The sequence below is a fragment of the Melitaea cinxia genome, chromosome 5 (assembly GCF_905220565.1).
Source record: "Melitaea cinxia chromosome 5, ilMelCinx1.1, whole genome shotgun sequence".
Classification (NCBI taxonomy): Eukaryota; Metazoa; Arthropoda; class Insecta; order Lepidoptera; family Nymphalidae; genus Melitaea; species Melitaea cinxia.
Genome location: NC_059398.1, coordinates 11,448,502 through 11,467,324, shown reverse-complemented (window position 1 = coordinate 11,467,324; position 18,823 = coordinate 11,448,502). Strand labels below are relative to the sequence as shown.

Sequence of the window (18,823 nt, the reverse complement as noted above, 5' to 3'; positions counted from 1 at the left end):
CAGCTAGTATATTTATATGACATGTACTTGTAGGTATCGCTTAAATATAATATCGAATGCTATATAATAATAAAATTATGTTTTGTAATAGCTCCAGAGTTGATTTGTCACACAATAAATCGGAATAATTTAAATTCTTAATAATTTTTATACAGTTTTTACTTGATAAGGTATAAATATAAATTTATTAAATAAACTAGCTGTGCCTGCGACTTCGTCCGCGTGGAATTTAACAAAAACATTATTGTTTTATTCGCAGAGGCATAAAATAAAATAAATGAACTTCAAAAATAAAAGTAGCCTAAGTTACTCCTTACTATATCAGATATCTGCCAGTGAAAATCCCATCAAAATCGGTCCAGCCGTTTCAGAGATTAGCCGGAACAAAGAGATAGACAGACAGACACACAGACGGACAAAACTTATAAAAAATGTTACTTTGATATATGTATCGTGAATACATCCATATACATTTATTAAAAAACAGTTATTTTAACACTACAAACAGATATTCTAATTATATTTATTTGTATAGATGTATAGATAAAAGTTTTTTTTTTATTATACAAGAAATTCTTTAATGTGTAAAAAAGACTAGGTTACAAATTTTATATTCACTCTGTTCTGATAGCGAAGAAAAGTGTATATACTGTACACCCCTATTTCCGTCAATGTGACAGTTGTCAGTTATTGAAATAATATAACCTATGAGTTTTATGTATTATATAGGACTAAATTTTTTAAGAAAACCCGTCTAGTTATACACTTACTAATACGTAATTTTTAAAATGATACCAAGTACAATGAAATTGTTCGTAGGTATGTTATTAAAAATAAAAATAAAAATTAAACGTACTGCGTTTTCATGTATTCACATCAAAATAATTATTAATTTTTATTTTTAGGTTTTCTACGACCCGAAAAATTACAGTTAACATTATCATCAGGCATTAAATACTTTGCGCCCCCAAAAAATTACGATGGTAAATATTTATAATGTTAATATATTTTAACATAAACTGTGAAAATTTTAATTGATTAAAATGGAGAATGGGGTATTAGGTAATGTTGTAATAGCTTTATATAAATATAAAAAATTGTCAGTATGTGGCGACGTGCCTTTGCTTTACATAAAACCTGTTAAATTAACCTCAATAATATAATATCAATAATTAAAATCAAATGATAAAACTACTCCATGACAATGCAAATGTTATTATTATATCCAATTCAAGAAAGTAAAAACTGTGCTACTGTGATAGGATGTTGGAAACAAGTTATTGGCTAGGTAACATATATATAGAATTGTCATGTCAATCTTAGTCGCACTCAACAAGAAAGAAACCTGCATCCACTTTAGTAAATGTCTGCATCACAATATGCAGCACCATGCAGTATCTTGGAAAAAGGATCGATAAACTATAATTAATTGCAATTTGTGTCATAAAAAGATGTTTAGAAAGCAAACCGTTCATGATTCTGAAGAATGTATTTATTTATTCATTCAAGGCCCATTAACGCAAGGTACACAGCAAACTATCTAGCGTACGTACATTTTACACATTAAATTACACTTATGGGTACAGCATTTACAATAATGACGCTCGGAATAATCAATCAAATAGTAATACCTACATATTTTTACAAATAGTCACATTTGAATATGATTGTACACTAATGCTAGCAAAGTATCAAAATGTCGCATTTGTTAATTATATTAGTACAATAAAATTATTCTAAAATAAAAAGAATTTACAGTTGGGGTAATTTAATAATTTAACAATTTCTTAGGTCTTTCAGACAATGATTAAAAAAAATCGTAATAATGAATATAACAAATTGAGAATGCAGAAAAGATCCAGAGTGCAACATAGTCAATAAATGAACAACTCTAGTTATTTGATTAGTAACAAAAACAATAAACAAGAACAAATATCTAAAATCTCAGAATAAACTATAATACATTACAAAAATAAGAGAACCCCTCCATATTTCAATAGATTACACAATTATTATAAATTTCATACAACAAAATAATAATAAAAACATTAAATTCACAAACATAATATTTTCAAAATGTCACAACGTATTCATAATAATTAATGACCAAAAATAAAAATAATTGAAGATTAAAAGAAAAAATGTAGTCAAAAAGTAAAAACAAAATATTATCAACATGCCGTAAATTCTTAAAAGGGCTAAATTTTTATGATATACTAGCAACCCGGCACGGGTATTTAACAAACATTTCAAAATAATTTTTTTACCCTAATTTTTTTGAAAATATAATACCTATGTCACCTGCAGACAGTATAGCTTCCCAAGAGTGAAAGAATATTTCAAATCGGTTCAGTAGTTTCGGAGACTATTCAATGCAAAAAACAATCAAATCTTTCCTCTTTGCGCTAGGCTTTAGATTAAGAACTGCATTTTGATTTTTTTTTTTTATTTAAAAATCCTCGCGCTCAAAATGCCCGTGCCTTTTGTTAATCATGCATGCATTATAATAATACCACAGGCGATTTTTCTTTATTACTACAGATCGACAGTCCTGTGACTGCCTAGTAAAACTAGGACGTGATCTGACGCTGACAGTTTTCTTTTTTTCTTTTCCTCACTAAATACTGTTTATGGGGAAGTATACACATAATTCCTTTCTAATTTTTTAATTATTATTTTTCATATCTAATGTCTATATTTACACTTATTTGCTAGTTATCATATATGTACACTTATTTCCTAGTTACCATATATGTTATCTGTAGTTACACTTATGTTCTACTTACAATGTACACTTATCCTATGTTACTGTTAGTAACGTATTTTTTTGCTTATATATATTTGTTTATTATATTTATATTTTTTATAGTTATTATTTATATTTATCTATTTATAATTTATCTATTTCTATTATTTACTTAAATTTCACTACACAATTATTTATTTATTTTATTTTATAGGTACATCCACAGAATACATATAAATCATTATATTTGATTCACTATTACATTATTATCTAATATGTATCCCATTACGGAGTACACAACATTCCACAATATCGCATTTTGAAGTTAGATTGGTTAGGATTTTTTTTTTGTAACCAAATTATGTCGATAAACAGTCTAATTTGGTAGTTAGATAGGATAGGGTATTTTTTTTTTTATCACTAAATTGTGCCGGTAAACGGTCAAATTTTGAGCTTAGATAATTCGACAGTTCTTAATCTAAAGCCTTTTATAATATTAGTATAGATTTCCAATGTTTCTTTTTCAAAAAAATGCCAAATTACGTATTACGATTATTATCATAAGTAAGATGTTATGTCATTTTAATATTGAACTCCTTTTTTATTTCATATGTTTAGAGTCAAATTTATGTTTCTTTATAAGACATGTGCAAAAAGTATTTAACTCTACACTGTGATTTCATTAAAAAATAATACATTACATTAACAAATATATACTATTATTTTTAACTGAGGTAGGGCACAGCAGGAATTTCCTGCTCAAAATATGGAGCAGCTCGACTGGGGTAGTACCTCGACCTTACAGAAGATCACAGCAAAATAATACTGTTTTTAAACAGTATTGTGTTCCTATTGGTGAGTAAGGTGACCAGAGCTCCTGGGGGGGATTGGGGATTGGGGGGGGATTGGGGATTGGGTCGGCAACGCGCTTGCGATGCTTCTGGTGTTGCAGGTGTCTATAAGCTACGGTAATCGCTTACCATCAGGTGAGCCGTACGCTTGTTTGCCGACCTAGTGACATAAAAAAAACTATTATTTAAAAAAAAGGTTATGAAATACTTACTAGAAACCTCCATTTTTACATTAAATCCAATGTGGTTTTTTACCCGGTAGGGATACTCCATGTTACAATATGGGGCGTGTCTCCCGCCTAGCTAGTTATAAAATATAAATTATTTTTAGTCTAGGCTTAAATTCATATTAAATTATCTTTTTTAATACTGCTTAGAATTTTGCTGTTTTTTTTAATAAAATAAATCGATATGACTTAATAAGCTAAAATTTGAAAACAGATATTGTAATACCGGAACGACAGAGGCTGAGAATATATGATAAAGTTCCACTTTATCCATCAAATTTAAAACCACCCAAAATGCAAAAACGCCTGCGTTATATGAGAGGACCTGAACTTTTGCACAACACATTGCAACTGAAGCAATATGGTGTTATGGTAAATATAATTTTTAATACTTTTGCCGTCGGCTTTTGTTCATTCTTAAATATAATTTAACTTAAATTGGTATAAAATTGTATTGATGTCTTATCTTGTTTGTGTTAGTTTAATTTTGTGAACCTTAGCCATAAACGTAACCACTCGTGCGCACATTGTTGTTGCTGACCTATTGATACCCCAATGGTACAGAAGGCCTTCGTGAGACGTCTCCATCCGCTCCTGTCATATTCCTCTCGCTCTGCGTCTCTCCAACGTGCACAAATTACGACATGTAAAATTACAATAAGCTCAAACGCTGTCACCAAGTAGCAGGATTTTTATACAATTTTTCTAGTTCAGTTTAATTCAGTTATTTTGATAGATTACTTACTTCTCGAATTAGTTTTATTTAATACTCCAGAGTTAAATAGATAAAGAAAAGAAAATAAATAATTTCAATTTTAATATATTGTATCGCATTCGGACTGTAACATCCGACTGTTGGGCATAGGCCTCTTTCTTTATGTAGGAGAAGGATTGGTACTTAATCCACCACGCTGCTCTACTGCGGGTTGGCGGATATGTTCCCTACTATGAGTAATGATCGCTATCAGTTAGTTGTACATGATAATAACCGAGACTGGCGGCTTAACGTGCTTCGGGGCACGGTGGGGAGACACACAAGGACAGACATTCAAACCGTAAGTAAATATTTGAAAAATACAAATATCCATCCCGAGCGGGAACCAAACTCGCAAACCGTCGGTGTTTTAGGCACCTACTCACACCACTACACCAGAGCGGTTGTGTGGTAATATAAAAAACAAAATCTTACTGATCGAACTATATTACAATGCAAATTTCCCTAAGGCCACAGGTGGTGGTAGATTGCGTCACGAACACTTTGAAATGGTACGTCTACAAGTGGCTAGAAGATTGGATATGAAGAGGATGTTTGCTATTTGGAGGGTAGACCCACCGTGGCAGCCTGTTACGAAAAAGGGTCAAGGGCAACGTATGGGTGGAGGAAAAGGCGCCATTGATCATTATGTTACTCCTGTCAAAGCTGGAAGAATAATTTTCGAAGTCAGTGGTAAATGTGAATATGCCGAGGTAATGATTTTTATTTACACATAAGTACATTGTATAGTTGTGTTGCTACTTTTACACAAGTAGGTCTTAAAGACACACACCTACTGTAAAATTCGTCATATAGAAATTTACCGTTTGCGAACCCCCCCCCCCCCCCTTGTCACGCTAAGTCACACTTTCAGTGACCCCCTCAGAAATATTACGTCACAAAAGCTAAACCAATCCCCCTTCAATGATTTCGTTATTAAATTTGCATGCAGATTATTAACATGGTTTTTTTTTATGGTGAAGACATTAAAAGGTCTCCCCCTTGTTAAATCTCATCACGCTAAGCAAAGACCGTTATTTGCAAAGATATTTTATGGACAGTCCCCAAAGTAAAAAAAAAATATTTGTCATTACATATCTATTTCATTAATACAATGAAATCAAAAATGAAAGAAGAAGAATCCCGTCCTCGTTCTCCCATGACCATGGTTGCTGTAAAAGTATCCGAAACGTTGGGCATGTAAAAAAGTTAAATAATGAAAGAAGATATTTTTGAAAAAGAAATAAGTTAAACAATTTCTTTCTTGCTAAAACTCACATAAATAGAATTACAGTAAGAATAATAAAATAATAATAATTTTTTTTTTCGAAAATTTCAGGTGTATGACATGCTAAGAATTATAGCAGAGAGATTACCATTTAAAGCAATACCTGTTTCTCAAACTATTATGGAAAAAATGGCAGCCGATGAAAAATGGAAGGAGGAAAACAACCAAAACAAATACACTTTAAAATATCTTATACAAAACAATATGGGAGGATGTCACAGGCATATCTCGAAGTATGACCATAAATGGTACGGTAAATATGTGTAATTTGTGATGCTGTCACTTGTTTGCGTTAAATAAATGAGTAGTTGTTATATAATTGTTTTTATTATTTATTTTACCTCTAATAAAAAATAAAAAAACAATTCATAATAAATTATAATTAATTTTTATAACTACCTTAGCCCACGAATTCGTCAGCATGAAAGTTTCTTTGGGCAGCTGTTTTTTTTTTGGATTTGTTTTGCAAATAACACATCTTATCGAGTACCTAAATACGAAGCTTCGTGATGACGAACTCCCATACAAATTTTAATGCTCTATTTCCACTCCTTCAAGCTACCAGCTCCTTCAAACTTCTCTTGCGATAAAAGGTAGCTTGTGCCCTTTTACAAAATCGTCTCTCTCTCTCTCTCTCTCTGCCTATCTGTGTATAAAATTACACCAAAGTGTTTTTGTATTCAGTGGTTTAGGAGGCATCCATTAATTACGTGCCATGTTTAGGAGGGGAGGGGGTCGAGCAAAATCTCAATCTCACGTAGGGGAGAGTATTTTCGGCGAATATCTCGTAATTTTTTGCCGCAAGTAATAACCGTATAATATTGCAAGGAAGCTGGGGAGGAAAGAGGGACTGTACGACTTGCTCTAAGAGCTGTGGCTGCAGGTTACTGGTCAGAGGGGGAGCCCAGGCCCGGAGCTTCTTACGAACTACCTGTTATGGCCTGCCCCAGAGATCTCTATCCAAAGTCTGCAGCCACTACTTCCAACACGACTCCTTCGCTTCGATATGAGTAAAGAAATTTTTCTTCAGCGTAGGATTTATTACGTTTTAGGATAATAATGAAAGATCAGTGTATTTAATAATTTTTTATTATATTTGACATCTTATGAAAGGATTTTCGTGACAAGCCTCAATTTGCATACATGTATAAATTTTGTAGCATTGATTAATTATTATAAACTCCTCTTTTATATAATACGGCAAAACTCAACAAAAACAAATTATACAATAACAAATACTACAGCAGTATATAGTTTCTGTGACTCGTCTAACCTAACGACAAAAGCCAAACACCACCCTATCATTAGGCTATGGAATATTAAGTATTACAATAGTTTTCTAGTTCAAGCCCAACAGTAAAGATCCAATATCCTGAAAACATATTTATATAGCGACATTAAAGTTTTTTACTGCCAAACTTACTTCCTAACAAATAATTGCATTTGCCGATTAATCATCTTATGTAATAATATCCAGGGTCACAATAATACAATTACAAGATGAAAACATTTACTATTCAGTGTACATTTGTAACAGACACGTAATACTTCGTTATTAAAATCGAGTGCAACTACTCTTTTTTTATAGTATGTCAAGCAACTCTACCACATTTACTAACTATATCCATCGTTTCATCTCCACAAGTAACTATAAATTATATAACGTCATAACAATATTTACAAAGCCTAAAAACCTAACTTACAAGTCAATGCAATGTACATTTTCAATAAATTAATAATAGTGTTTACATATTATATAATACAAGCGCTATATTTCATATGATATGGCTTTTTATTTATAAAGATGACTGCATTCAATTAACCATAGCAGTCGGTTATCACATAATAAATATTCATCCTGATTCCATCTCTCATCATCAAACTTGCTGATTACAAACATATCGATTAAATCATTTCAAAACTTAAGTGGGTAATGGAATAATTAAAGCTTTGAAACGATTTGCGAATTTTAAACTACTAATGTATAAATTAGGCCGAGTACAAAACTAAAAAAAATTTAATATCGGTTTTAAATAGCGGTGGTATATTACAAGGAACGTAAAGAAAAATAAATATATTCACAATATGTCATTTAAAATTAAGCATAAACAGTATTATATTTTGAGCAAATAATTAGCCCTTTGTTAAATTATTTGACTAGTTCTGCCTTATGCTATCTCATTTCTAAACTACAATTATTTCTAAACACTGGCATTTTGTAGTCTTACCTTTATTTTAAAAGAGGCTATAGGGATAAAATAAAAATTTAAAATTGCTCTCTATATGCAGCTCATTGATAAGGTAATGTTTTATAAGAATTTTATAAAATAGATAGGTACTAGCTCGAATTGTACATTTCGCTTGCGATACAGATATTGGCTAAGCTAAGACATATGTAAGTGAGGTAGCGTTTTTACTGTCTCTAATGGAAAATATTTACAGAACTAGAACATATGCAAGGGTTAATTAAGATTAAGTTGGAATAGTAATAACATATTGAAGGTTAAATAACTTACGCTTATGTATAGGTAGGTATAATATAGCTCTGTTATATAGATTAGACCGTGAATAGAAGTAAATATATCAATTTTAATTTACAGATAAAACCAACGCGCGTAATTTATTATCTACAATATCATAATCATTGACATATGAGTATTAATTAACTACGTGCACACAATAACCGTGGGTTGATTTGAATGTGTGCAACTGTAGATGACTAGAGTAAATAAATACGTTTAACGCTAAATAAGTATAAAAGTTACGTCATCATCGTTTATATTTCGTTTTCGATCACTGCAAGGATCCACTTTTAGACACATATTGTGAGGAGGATAATACGTTGACTTTATTCGTATGCTTCGCTCAAGTGCTCCAACAAGAATTTCAGTTGTCTTTTCATGAAATTGTTTTTATGAGCAATCGAGTCGCAAAGCATTTTAGTCGGTGCAACATTACCGTTAGAAACGTTTTCGTATATGTGCGACTCGCTGTCAGAAGCGTCAACGGTACTATCCTCTACCCCGGCTGAACCGATGGGTGCATTGAATACGTCGATTGGAGGAGCTTTGATGATATGCTGATAATTAAACGTAGACAATATCTGCCGGATCTTTGCAATGATCTGCTCTACTCAGGCGTTTGATTCCTGCGAAAAATTTCAAAATAGACATAAGTCAAGTTTTAAGCGTCATTTTTATACGCTGTGAAGAGAAAATGTTGTGAAATTCTATTGGATCTAAAAACTAGTGAGAAAAAATTTGCTTGCTAGCTTTCTACTTAATGAAATAATATAAATGGTTTATTTGGAAACGCGAGCGAATTGTGTCCTTAGGCGTGACATCTACTTAATTTACTGACGCTCTAGACTAAATCCGAAAAAATTAAATGAGGATATATAGGTATACCTACCTATATGGCTATAATACTTGATGATTTAGGTATATATTATATAATATCTGTATAAAACGTATTTATATAAAATACTATCCTAAATATAATATTAAATGCATCAAAATTCAGGCTATATCATTCATAAGAGAGTACATCGAAACATCGAAATACGATAAAAGATATGATATAATTTGTGTCTTGGCCGGTGCTCGAGCGGGTATCGATGCAAGCGACACAGCAACGTCTACGCTAGAAGCATGGTGGGACGGTGTGTGGCGATTTATACCTTGAGGTTGTGGAAATAGTGCATGATCTGATCGTAGTCCATGTGGAGGTCGTCGAGACCGAGGGACTCCACCGGGGCGTCGGGGCGCAGCTCACCTTCTCTGCGGGAGTACATCGGGTTCCCGACGATTGTTGCACGCTTCACTTCTGGGGAACTGCCACCTAACGAGATAATTACAACTTATGTTAAGTTAAAATACTCTATCACAAAGTCTAATAAAATAGTATTAAAATGAAAACTAAAATTTTTCTAGCTTGATCATACTTTTCATATTAATTAGTATATTACGCTGCAGCTCCTACAAATAAAAAATATCCAATATTTTTTGTTGTAGGCATAAAAACTGCAAATTGATTAACATGTGTGTCAAATTACCTTTTGTTTGATTTGGAGGTTCGACGAAGTCACATTTAGTGTTAGATTCCTTATTCTTTGACTTATGTCTCATTTGTACTTCTGGTAGGCCTGAAACAGTATTTTTTTTTTCATCATACCAGATAAGAATTGAAATTTGTTAAATGATGTATATAAGTATATTTACCGATTCCAGAGTCATGCATATAATCAGGGCTTTCGGGTTTTACGAAAGTACGCCGTGAATCATCTGTTCCTCTGTTGAGTCCCACGATTTCTCTATAATCTTTGTTTTCCATGATAAGTGGAGCGTCATTATCAAATTCAAATAGTTTAGCGCAGTCGTCTTTGTTTGTGAGTTTTTCTACGGGGTTATCGTCAAATTCGTTTCGTAATTGCAAGGGGTATGAGTCGCGTTTGTATTGATCCTTGATATCTCGACTTGACATATACGGAGCATCCATTCTGTTTAAATCAATAATTCTGGAAATAATATATACTTTTATAAGACTACCAATAAATTCAATAACAACAAATTATTTATTTCGAGATTTCTTAAAGGTTATATTCAGAAGCTCAAGTATTAATGTATCAGGGCTCTAACACGAGTATAATAAATTACCGGTCTGAGCGTCGGCCATTTTCCGGAGAGCGTTTGGAATCGTGTTCGCGGTCGTGCTTTTTGTGATGAGTTCTGGATTGGCTTCGTCGGCTAGGTGGCATAACGGTCTCTGGCAAAATCTGTTTGAAAAAAAAAGAATAAATATGACTAGTAACTTGATGATTTTACCAGTGATTCAGCAGTTCCAAAGATTAGCCCTTAAACCCAACAAACTATCAAATAAACATAATAGTACGGATAATATTTACTTTGGAATTTCGAGGTGGTACAGGGACTTGAGGTTGTGGCGTTGAAGAGTTTCTATGGGGAGGTACGGGAGGTCGATAGTCGCCTTCGTTGCTGGTATCCATCCTACAAGTGAAAAGAGATAAATAAGACTAAAATACAATTTATAAAATTTTCAATAATATTTCAATGTTCGTATGGCTTTTGTGAAAGATGCAACTAATGATGACAATGATAATCTTACTGCCAATGACCGTCTCCGGAGTTTTGACGATTGTGCCTTGCAGATTTCTTGCAGTACGTCGTGGAGTCAATAACTCGTTCGCGTTTCTCGTTTTGCGATGGAAGCTCGATCGAATTAGGGTTGTCGAAACTGGTCACCATTACGTTTCCATTCTCGCGTATCGCATCATCCGGGTCTACATAGTTGTAGTTTAGAGGGTTCGCTGTGATTCTCATCTCTCGATTGTTGTTGCCTTTGTCGACGGGGTGAGTTGAATTTCGGTCCGCGTTTGTGGGTTGACGATTACCGTTTCTTTCAATAGTTGCACGTCCTAAAATGTAACATATGATTATATATATATTTTTAATTATGTGCACATTGCGTTAATGAGCCTTAAGTAAAAATAAAAATTATCGTCAAGAGCTTGGAGTGAAAGGATTGCACACCACTCAAAAAAGATTTACATAAAACAGTTATTTACATCTAGAGTTAGTAATGCACAAAGGCGGTATTATCGCTCAGTAGCGATCTCTTCCAGAGAACCTTATACACAATGAAATTAAAAAAATATAATAATAAATTGAAGGTTATACAAAATTTTTAACTCGTAATAATAGTGTATTTAGTATTTTATTTCGATGGCACGTCAGAGCGTGTGCCTATTTTACTTAAGAAAACAAAAAAAAAATCATAGACTTAGAAACTATTGCTATGAGCTATTTAGGACGTATTTGATTCTAATCTCGATGTTAATAAAGTTGTATGTGTGAGTTAGAATTGTGTAACGTACCAAGCCAAACCCAGTCGTGCGCGTTGGTAGTGGAGTCTCGAGAAGGCTTGTCGCGTGCGAGGCCGAGCGAGGCCCCGACGAGGCCGGCGCCGGGCAGGCGCGGGCCCTCCGCCGCTGTGCACGCGCCGCCCTCCGCTGCCGGCTTCAGGCGGTAGGCGTACACCACGCAGGACACCACAAATATCTGGGAATTAATTACATTACTAATGACTATTGACGCCGCGTTGGCGCAACGGTCACAGTCATGGATTGTGCCTGTTGCGCTGGCGGTTGCGGGTTCGATCACCGCACAACATTTGTATTGGCCATACAGGTGTTTGCCGTGGTCTGGGTGTTTGTGCAGTCCTTGTGGGTCTCCCCACCGTGCCTCGGAGAGCACGTTAAGCCATCGGTCCCGGTTGTTATCATGTACACCTGATAGCGATCGTTACTCATAGTAAGGGATATATCCGCCAACCCGCATTGGAGCATCGTGGTGGATTAAACTCTGATCCTTTTCCTACATGAGGAAAGAGGCCTATGCCCAGTAGTGGGATATTACAGGCTGAAGCGATTATTTTTAACCGACTTTAGAATAGCCGAGAAGCTTCTCAATTCGACTGCATTTTTCGTGTATTACTTCATAATTTTTTAGTGGGTATACCGATTCTGATGATTACTTTTTTAATGGAAAGCTGCTGCTTGTCGCGTGGTCCCATTTAAATTGAATCGAGACGTGACGAGTACTTTTTGAGTTATCTCAAATAATGCGTATTTACTGGACTACTATTTCGTATATTTAACCGACTTCAAAAAAGGAGGAGGTTACTCAATTCGGTTATATATATATATATATATACAATCTATTATGTATGTCCGGGGATAACTTCGTCGTTTATGAACCGATTTTGATAATTCTGTTTTTGTTGGAATGGAGATACCCCAATATGGTACCATGATAAGGAAACCAGGATCTGACGATGGAATCCCAGAAAATCGTAGTAACGACTAGTGCGTTTGTTAATTTTTCGACCGATCGTGTTATAATATTCTGATTTTTTTTAGTCAAGACTAAGGATAGTCAAATCATAACAAGCGTTAAGTCTAGAAATAAACGAAAAAAAATCTTGTTTAGGCAGAGCTTTAACAAACAACGTAGATGTTTTGAAACTAAATACTTACCATTATTGCAAAGCAGAACGCTCCCAACAAAACGAACATGCCTGCAAACGAAAATATTACATTACATTACCGTATTATATATAACGATATAGCCTCAATAAATTAACAAACAAACAAAATTTGGTACTTTCGCTGTTATAACCGAGTGTTGTTGTGAATCGTAATAAAGAAACTAACCTATTTCAACCTGTGACATATTGTTCGGAGGTGGCTGCCTTGGATGTAGAACGTTGTTACTTCGAAATATGGAACCGTATTGTTGCGCTTGTACTGTAGGCTCGTGATTGTTTTCATCTTTGAACGGAGAAAATCCTGAAACGAATAGAAAATTTTTATTACTTGTAATAACGGAGGAAAATTATTTACCTTACTATATTAGTACCTATGTTATTACTATATTAGTATTAAGATTAGCTCATTGCAAGTAGTAATGATAAAAAAATAATAATAATAGAGTAGCGCTTACAGAGCAATCTCTTATCTACAATTATTATAGTGTTATGAATTGTAAGTTAAAATTGCTTTAAAAAATTAATTAAGCTTTGTTGTTATTTCACACGTAACTGCAGAGTTTATTCTTCAAACTTTTATTTAACTTATATCGAGATACATAATAAAATCGGATTCACCCATGACAAATAAATTTAGAAAAAGTTAAGGAATAAAGCAAGAAAAAATAATATTCATATAAAGCAAACCTTTAAGAACGTCGCTAAGGTCCGACATGCCCGTGCGGACGCCGCCCCGCGCCATGATGTCGTCGTTCTGTGGCGTATCGGGGCGTTGCGGCGCGTCGCCCCCGCTGAAGTCCACGTCGACCCCGGCCGCCGCAGTCGCCAGAGCTCCCGGTATATTCTTAATGTTTGCGGGAGTCTTCGCATCGCCCTTACCCGGCAAAGCGACTCGACGTAGCGGACCAGAACGACATTGCTCTGGAGTTAGAAGCGTTACTCTGAGCAGTTCGCCGCTGCCTGTAAAAGTGTTTTTTAGCAATTGATCAAACGGAAAATTCTACATTAGGTATAAATATAATGTACTGCAGTTGTATGTACTTATATGATTGTGATTGTATTGTAGTATCAGAAGTATTCTTTTGGTATAGTTTTGTACAAAATTTAATTTTTTTTTATAAAGAGTAAAATGCAAATATGTAGGTATTTAATGTACTCAGTCTTCTGATTTTAATAACATACGTTTTTACATTCGCAAATAACAAAAAAATAAATGATAATAAGCACCTTCTCCAACAGCAATAACACGCGGATGGCGAGAAGCTAACATTGGCGCGAAGGCCACAACTTCTGTGTCCAAACTCTCTACCAACAGGTAATAGTCAGATACGGCCACGTCCCGCAAAGCTGTATGGCTTCCATCGGAAAACTCAATATCTATATCCAACAAACCCTCCTGAAATAGTAATTACTTTGCTTAAATAATTTCTCCAGCCCATATCAAGGCTCCTAATAAAACTTTGGAAACTCAATGTTCGAGCCTTTATGTCGAGGACGTCTAAAGTTCAAAGGTTAATAAAGGGCACAATAAACATTACTAGATTTACGAATATTTATTTTGGACAAATAAATTACAAGACTGGGTAGTATTTATTAAATAAGTGACGTAATATTTGCGCTTTTTGAGTTAACATTAAATTTAATAACAGTTTCATCTGTTTCTATATATAAATGTTTAAAAACGTTATATTGAAAGAAGTTTGTAAAGATAAATATTTTACTATACCTGATACTGTGCTGTTAAACGTCTAGTCACTGTTGTTTCAGAAACATAGCCATTTTCAATAGCTGTGTCCGGCGATATATTTAATTGAAGACCAGAGATAACGCGGACTAACAGACGAGATATTGACACTTTATCATTAACTACACGTACTTCGCGAAGACCAATCACTCGCCCTGTTAAAACAGACAAAATCATATTAATTTATTTCTGCGAATAATTTAAACTAACAGCTTAGAATAAATTGTCATTAACTATAATTTTTACTTAAATAAGTAATATATAAAATCTATTGTTTGGTTTTACGGATAGTGGAATATTCAAAACTGACATATCTAGATTTTTCATCAGTGTTAATATTTTCAGCTATTGTTCGATACTATGAGTAATAGCTTCCCGTTGCATGGTCTATTTTATTGCTGAAAAATATAGCTTTATAAATGCGAGATAGAGTCGTTAAAATAGCTGTAATAAAATTACAGTTTATTGTTTAGTAATATCTAAATATTTCATATTTTCAATAACAATCTTTCTATATAAATGAAAATGAATCACTAAATGCGTTGCTAAACGAAAAACTCGAACGAAAAAACGGCTGGATCAATTCGGCGATTTGTTTTCTATTTTTTGTAGAAGGCTCTTATGGAAAGATAAGCCAACAAAATTTAACGTAACGATTATTTCCTCTTCGCGCATTTGACAATTTACGAGACAATTTTAAACTGAGGTAGGGCACAGCGGAAAATATCTTGCTCAAAATCTACAGCAGCTCGACTACCTCGAGGCGAAGTACCTCGAATTTACAGAAGATCACAGCTAAACAATACTGCTTTCCAGCAGTGTTGTATTCCTGTAGTGAGTAAGCTGACCAGAGCTCCTGGGAGAATGGGGGTAGGTTCAGTAACGCGCTTGCGATTCTTCTGGCATTGCATGCGTCTATAGGTAAGCTACGGTAAGCCGTACGCTTGTCTGCCGACCTAGTTGTATAAAAAAAAACAAGACAGGACAACATCCGTAGCATCAGCTAGATGTAAATGAAATAAATAATAATACCTACATAGTATAGATAGATAGATACATAAGATAATTAAGTATACCATACCAGTAATAGGTGAGAGTACTTGTACTTCCGTGCGGCCAGGGCTGCGACCTTGAAGCACGCGGTCGCGTAGGGATGCAATACGAGGATCAGACACACGCATCAATGAGAGCACGAGCTCCGTCACCTTGAGCCACGTTCGTCGAGACACGAAGTACGATACACGTCCAGAGTCATGATCCTTCGCGAGGAACCGGGCGTATACCTAACCAAATTAATTTTGCTGTTATTAATTTGATGATTTTGTAGGTGTATTTTCCCGCAATACAGTACTTGTATGCACCCAGCACGGAAAACTTAGTGTGCTGAATATTTACATGAAATTTTTACGTGTTTTTTGAAGATATGTTATCACGCTGTAAAGTTCCATAAAGACTACTACTACCCCGTCTAGACCAGACAAAAATATTTTAAAGATGAAAACAGCCACCATGAGCGAAAATCGAACCCGCGTGGTGGCGTTGAAACGTCTACTACACGCATTACTATATCAGTGCGATGTCGTATACAATAATTTTGATTCAATTTCAGTACTTTTAACAAGAAAAACAACGTCTTATTTCACTTATAATATTGTAAGTACTTATGTATGTATTATTAGGTGAGACTTGTGTTTTGGTACGTGCAATATTTTCTAACTTATATCTTAATACAAACATGTTTTGTCACGTTACTGCTCTACCAATTAGTTTTGATACAATTGTATTTATGTTTCATACATTTATAAATGTCGAATGTTGCTACCTGTGTTACATTAGTAAATTATAGGTCTTGCTATTTGGCTAACATCCAGGCGTGCTTCGGTAACATAGTTTATTAATTAATGGTTAACTTCCTTAACAACGCAAACTGCTAAAATGTTAGTAAATTGTTGAGTAGTTTTTTTTTTTAGCATAGTAAATTACATGCAATTATTTAACACTATTGACATTTAATATTTATTAATTAACGAGTAAAATTCACGATAGTTAAATAATAATGCAATTCAAACTCTTATTCGACCGTGGCTACCTAAAAATACGGAAAAACCTTAATAAAATAGAAAGACATTTCTCTAATCACGATTTCCATTTAAAGCTAGAGCTGTACAACCGTGTATACATCTATAAAATCTTACTTTACTTACAAAGAAACCAATCTCTATACAAACCTCAACATTGCTTTGTTGGTATCTAAGTCTGCAAGAGCGCTGATCCGTCAATGAGTTGGGGGCGTCGGGCCTCGAGCCGCCCCACCCCCGGGACGACACAGACCTTCTTAATCTGTCTTTAGCATTCGACTCGTCTGATACTTTCCAGCCTTTCAAACGAACATATTTAGGTCAATATATAAATAAAGTAATGAAAATGTCCAATCAAATGGTACTAGATATTTTTTTTTTTAATTAAATCACAAATTGCTGTATCCGCTTTTATAATGAATCCATTAATAATAAAGGACATTTTTTTTTCATTTAGGCTCGATACTTGATCTTTTATTTAAGAGGGTTAATTGTTTCGAGTAAAGGTTTCCTCATTAAAGCATTAAGGGGAATTAGATGTATCGTATAACATGTTCGAAATTACTGAAGCAACTCTCGCTGGAAAAACATAGACATTTATTTACCTTTGATTTGTGATAGTCTGTTATCGTCAACATCAATTTCGAGGGGATACTCCGGCATCCATACTGTAAATCTCGCCAAGCCAGTGTATGTACCATATTTTACGATAACGGAAGCGTTTGAGGAGCCTCGGATTTCCGATCCATCTACATACACGGAACTGCACGACGATGATACCTGTATGTTATACGAGAACTAAATAAAGGACAATATTCGTTTTCAAAAAATAAAGTAACAAATAATCTGTTCAATCAAATAATATGTTTTACAGTAAGACCGATTCAAGAAGTTTTAAAACAAATATATTTAAATGTAACTCTAGATCTAATCTAATACTACCCATTGCAATATTATATTATTTTCGTTAATACGACTAATTATCTTTAAGTACACTTCTGTTTAATTTTTTTTACCTTTAATAGTAATTACCAAAGTAATTACACTCATTATCACAAACAATACTCCTAACTGGTTTTTAATTCAATGCAAAGTACACTTAATTTGGAATAACGACTAAAACATTCCCTATTTAGGGTTACCTTATTCTATCAAACAAATTCTCTGGGGTTACTTTCCGCTTTTTCTGAATAGTAATGGTTAACCTTTCCCAGATTTAAGATCCCTCTTTAAAGAAAAGGTACTTTAGGAAAATAATTTAAGCTTAGCTACGATTTTACTTAAGTTTTTTTAATCATTTACTACATTCAGTACACACAATATTAATTTTTTAAGAAAATCATTATTTTTATACCATTATTTTTTTTATAATATCATCGCTTAAACATCTGATAAAGCCTCGACTAACCTTAAGTACACTCTCGTCTTCGGAATGGCAAGAGCTCTGCAGCGTGACGTCAGCCACCTGACCGGCCTGTGATACGATCAACACCTTCATAGCCTGCGACACCTGTCTCCCGGTTAACACAGCCGTATTCAACACTTCCCAATTCTAAACAGGAAATTGAAAAAATGTTATAAATTGTTAACGAAGCATAAAATCTAGCGTATTTTATTTGAAAAATTATGTTAAAGCGCTGAAATATTTAGAGTAATAATTATCTGTATTCTACGTGCCATTCATAATCCTTTATTGTAATGCGAGCATTACAGAGCTAAATGAAGGAGTGTAATATAAATTATTATCCATCAAAACCGTTACAAAATATTTCAAGAACGTGTCTACGCATTTTTATTTCATTTATAATTAGCTTTAAAGGTATAAGATTTCTTAATTTTTAAGCACCCAATTCATAAATGCTGAATTTATTAAGCAAACCATAAAACACAGTAGTGTTTAAAGTATGACATCACTACATGATTACATACACACAAATTAAGGGTATCGCAAAGAGTAACTGACAATTGAACTAAATTATTACAGTTCCCGACGAATAATTCGTTTGAATAAGAATTTCTGAGACTAACAACGAAAACACACAATTAATTACGGCAATATTAAATATGTCT

At 33.8% G+C, this 18,823-nt stretch overlaps 2 protein-coding genes across 2 annotated transcripts in view; one reads left to right on the top strand and one right to left on the bottom strand.

The window, feature by feature from the left end:
- The first annotated feature begins 661 nt into the window (after positions 1–661).
- On the top strand, positions 662–6,185 carry LOC123653599 (39S ribosomal protein L16, mitochondrial). Its single transcript, XM_045589595.1, has 5 exons — positions 662–819; positions 906–983; positions 4,039–4,196; positions 5,049–5,291; positions 5,918–6,185. Exons 1-5 carry the CDS (start codon positions 789–791, stop codon positions 6,131–6,133), a joined length of 726 nt encoding a protein of 241 aa, XP_045445551.1. The 5' UTR covers positions 662–788; the 3' UTR covers positions 6,134–6,185.
- A 3,199-nt stretch (positions 6,186–9,384) lies between these two features.
- LOC123653847 (transmembrane protein 132E) overlaps positions 9,385–18,823 on the bottom strand; it is a 57,926-nt gene continuing 48,487 nt past the window's right edge. Inside the window, 16 exon segments of the mRNA XM_045589825.1 lie at positions 9,385–9,724; positions 9,905–10,010; positions 10,087–10,382; positions 10,522–10,640; positions 10,770–10,872; positions 10,991–11,300; positions 11,760–11,943; positions 12,921–12,961; positions 13,098–13,232; positions 13,619–13,891; positions 14,159–14,327; positions 14,658–14,830; positions 15,757–15,958; positions 16,904–17,052; positions 17,359–17,533; positions 18,162–18,305. Of these exon segments, the coding sequence (XP_045445781.1) occupies positions 9,385–9,724; positions 9,905–10,010; positions 10,087–10,382; positions 10,522–10,640; positions 10,770–10,872; positions 10,991–11,300; positions 11,760–11,943; positions 12,921–12,961; positions 13,098–13,232; positions 13,619–13,891; positions 14,159–14,327; positions 14,658–14,830; positions 15,757–15,958; positions 16,904–17,052; positions 17,359–17,533; positions 18,162–18,305 (2,919 nt within the window).

Coding starts and splice junctions, on each gene's coding strand:
- LOC123653599 (XM_045589595.1), top strand. CDS start 789: ATGATACCAAGTACAATGAAATTGTTCGTAG. Junction 820..905: donor TACAATGAAATTGTTCGTAG/GTATGTTATTAA, acceptor TTTTATTTTTAG/GTTTTCTACGACCCGAAAAA. Junction 5,292..5,917: donor GTAAATGTGAATATGCCGAG/GTAATGATTTTT, acceptor CGAAAATTTCAG/GTGTATGACATGCTAAGAAT.